At 39.0% G+C, this 3,956-nt stretch overlaps 1 protein-coding gene across 1 annotated transcript; it reads right to left on the bottom strand.

The window, feature by feature from the left end:
* Positions 1 to 484: 484 nt before the first annotated feature.
* Positions 485 to 1,063, bottom strand: LOC101535744 (keratin-associated protein 4-1-like). Its single transcript, XM_058675823.1, has 2 exons — positions 996 to 1,063; positions 485 to 920 (listed from the first exon to the last, which is right to left on the bottom strand). The coding sequence occupies exons 1-2, from the start codon at positions 1,061 to 1,063 to the stop codon at positions 485 to 487; spliced, it is 504 nt and encodes a 167-aa protein (XP_058531806.1).
* Positions 1,064 to 3,956: the final 2,893 nt, after the last annotated feature.

The raw sequence follows: 3,956 nt of genomic DNA, 5'->3' as shown, positions 1-3,956 counted from the left end.
TGAATAAGATGCCCCTGCTTAGCTAAATAATGTAGATTATCTTATCTTATCTTAGAGAATATATTAAATCTGATTTAAAACATAACATTACATCATATCAGAAAAATTCATTTTCTTTCATGTTGAGAAAAAATACACTAGAGAATAAGCTAATAAATAATCAGCTCCCCAAAATAACTGAAGATACAGGATTTCCTGATATAAAGATAATATTTATTAGAGGAGAATTAACATGTAATTGTGAAGATCACAGAAGATACAATAGTCACAAACCAGGGACTGAATGCAAGGAAGAAATCCATGAAAGATATGAGTGGGAGCAGTGTGATGGAGGTGGGCTTCTTTTCACCTGTTGCTTGGTGGCATAATAAAATAAAGCTAGATGCCATTTAACACCAGGAAAAATCAATATCAGTGACATTTTCACATTTGTGATATGTCAAAGGTTGGCTCATGATTGGTAGGAAATCTTGCAAGAGGAGCATCAGCAGCTGGGGCGGCAGCAAGGTGTACCACAGCAGGTGGTCTGCAAGACTGGGCGGGACAAGATGGAGACACTGGGTTGGCAGGTGGTCTGACAGATTGGGCGGCAGCAGCTGGACACACCACAGCTGGGACGGCAGGTAGTCTGGCAGACTGGGCGGGAACAGATGGACACACCACAGCTGGGACGGCAGGTGGTCTGGCAGACTGGGCGGCAGCAGCTGGACACACCACAGCTGGGACGGCAGGTGGTCTGGCAGACTGGGCGGCAGCAGCTGGACACACCACAGCTGGGACGGCAGGTGGTCTGGCAGACTGGGCGGGAACAGATGGACACTCCACAGCTAGGTCGGCAGGTGGTCTGGCAGATTGGGCGGCAGCAACTGGACACACCACAGCTGGGCCGGCAGGTGGTCTGGCAGATTGGGCGGCAGCAGCTGGACACACCACAGCTGGACTGGCAGGTGGTCTGGCAGACTGGGCGGCAGCAGCTGGACACTCCGCAGCCAGACTCCTCGTGACATAAGTCTTGGCCACAACCCTGGTCAGAGCAGACGGAACCACAACAAGAGTTGACCATGGTGACAGAGAATGGAGGTTCTAGGTAGATTTCCAAGAGAGGGAGATTCACAAGTGTGGAAGTGCTTTCCCCATGTCCACTTTTATACCCAGCTGAGGTGCTACAGTCACCTGGTTAAGGACTATTCCCTGTTATTGTTTATCTTTACAGATAAGCAATTATGTAATTATTTAACTGTGGGAAAATCTATGTAATAGCTAGAATGCATTCTTTCCTCTCTGTTTGTGGGTCATCCAATGCACCATTCCCCCCCTGAGTCACCTCTTTACTCCTTTATTTTGTGTCTCACCTCGTTTTAAAAGCTGTAAATTTTACGCGTCAGACTGATTGCTGCCTGATACGTCATAAGAAACTCAACATTCCTTGCGTCATTCTAAAAGTTTGGTGCCTCACATCAGTCCTCCAGCATGACAGTATTTCTCATTTTCTAAAAAATCTTTTGAGAAAAATAAACTGAAAATACTAGAAGAAAACTTTGAAAATTTTTCTTAAAATGTTTAAAATGGAATTACTTGAGTCTGAAAATCAAATAGAAATAAACAAAATTTAACTGCCTTGCTACTAAAAAAAACTTTAAAAGGCAAAAGAGCAAGCTGGGAATCAATGATAAACACTCACACCAATCTAACAGAAAATGAGCTAAGTTTCTTCACGTAAAATTGAGCAAAGAACATTCATAATCGTATCGTTGAAAAGGAAATTCTAATGCTTTTGAGCGTTTGAAAGATGTGTAGCCTTGTAACTTCAAAAATTTTAATGGAAACATTCACCCATCAATACTCCTACTGAATACCTACTCATGTCAAGTCCTACATGTGCTCTGGGGATTCAACAGTGAATAGTTGCTAACTATATTAATAAATATGAAATGTTTAAGTTTCAAACTTTAATAAATTAGCGAGGTTACAAATAAACACTTTCATATGCAGATGATGAGATCTAAAATGAAGCACCTTTTTCCAAGAGTAATGTAACAAAATCTTAAATGTAACATTATCTTACTGGTATTTTAAATTGTATTTAATGACATCTCAATGTATCCGATTTTGATATTTCCATGCTTTTTGACTGAATGATCTCACTTTTAGAAATGCACACGTAATCCAATACAGAACTCAAGAAAGTTCATTGCGGAATTGTTAATAAGAGCCACAACTTGACTTTGAATTGTTGACTGAATTTGGTTATCCAGGGAACATCCTTGCTACAGGAAACACGCATTAACATTTTAAAATGATGGGGCATCATTTAGTCATAAAAAAAATCTTTGAACTGATCTTGAAAATTTTCTGTAAGTTTAAGCTGTTTCAGTGAAGAGAAATGAAGTCTTCCATTTCCTTAGACCATCGCTCCCTATACAGACCTTGACTCCCCCTGTAGACTGAGTTATTCAGCAGTGATAAAGGAAAGAAGGGAAAGTTACACATGTTTGGTTGTACTGTTTTCCTGTCATGGATGTTTATCATCCTTAAATTTTGATAAAAAGAGAGATGTATTATTTTTTTAAAGATTTATTTATTTGTATTGCAAAGTCAGATATATACAGAAAGGAGGAGAGACAGAGAGAAATATCTTCCGTCCAATGATGCACTCCCCAAGTGACCAAAACAGCCGGTGCTGCGCCAATCCGAAGCCAGGAGTTCAGATTCTCTTCTGGGTCTCCTACGTGGGTGCAGGGTCCCAAGGCATTGGGCCGTCCTCGGCTGCTTTCCCAGGCTTATATTATTTTTACTGTTGGTGCTTTCTTTGTAGCCTGACAGCTTTTGTGAATATTCTGGGTGTATATGAAAATCATGGGAACTTATTTGTTAGGCCTAAGATGACACAAACATGTCATTTGATCCAATGCTTCTGAATTTATCACATTCCTTCCAAAATTCTACAGGGATTGTGTTTTTTTCAAATGATAATGTTTGAAATAAAGCATTAAATTCTCTGCTACATAATTTTCCAATAGTGGGTTAAATGGGGTGTCTTAGCAGGGCTTGGAAGCTGCGTTTTATCATTTTCTAATATTCTGCATTGGTGGAAGTTTTTGTAGTAGTCAGACATTCACAACCATTTTCTTACTCTAATTATTATCATGAACGTAATTTTTAATACAAAGCAATGTATCTAGTTGGACTCAGTAGAATATTCAATTCAGAAAACAATTTAGAAATACTGTTTCTAAGGCTTCATTTTATTTAGAAAAGTGGAATAATAAACTTATTTGCTAACTAAAAAAAAATTCTCTGCTACATTGTGATATTATCTTTTGCTGTTTTCATAGCTGTTTTACACTTAATTGAAACATGCTTCCAGATGTTTATAAAAACAATTAATATTTTAGCGATGTAATTAGTATCACCAGGAGATCACTATCAAGGTCAATCTAATTGAACTACAATTTCAAGGTCCTTTGTGTATTTAGTGATGTTTGGCTATCTGAAAGCATGGAGATAACCTAGCAATAACCCTGTCATAAAAATGACTGTGATGTTTTTGACGCTTCTTAGAAACAATTCTCCTCATAGTGATAGAAATATTCCGTGTTATATGATTCCCTTTCCCTTTGTTTTATGTTTTTGTGAGCTGTACTTATGTCCCTGATTTTTTACACTTAACATTTTATTTCTATGAATCTATACTTACATTTGAATATTATTAACCTTCAAGAGAATAAATTCCTCTTCCTTGTCAACACTACCGACATGCTGTGCCTGGTCCATGACCTCCCATTGCATTCAAGATTTCATGACGGGTTACCAGAGGGATGACAACTGCATCTCACGCATCCTATTCCCTTCGCAGCGTCCAATATCCTGCTGCCTGGTACATTATTCAGCTACCGTAGAAAGGAAGCTCTTCTTCTCTCCATAAGCTTAGTGGTAGATAAGGTGGGCAATCTGTG

The sequence above is a fragment of the Ochotona princeps genome, chromosome 17, assembly GCF_030435755.1.
Source record: "Ochotona princeps isolate mOchPri1 chromosome 17, mOchPri1.hap1, whole genome shotgun sequence".
NCBI lineage: Eukaryota > Metazoa > Chordata > Mammalia > Lagomorpha > Ochotonidae > Ochotona > Ochotona princeps.
This window is presented reverse-complemented; position numbering and strand designations above follow the sequence as displayed.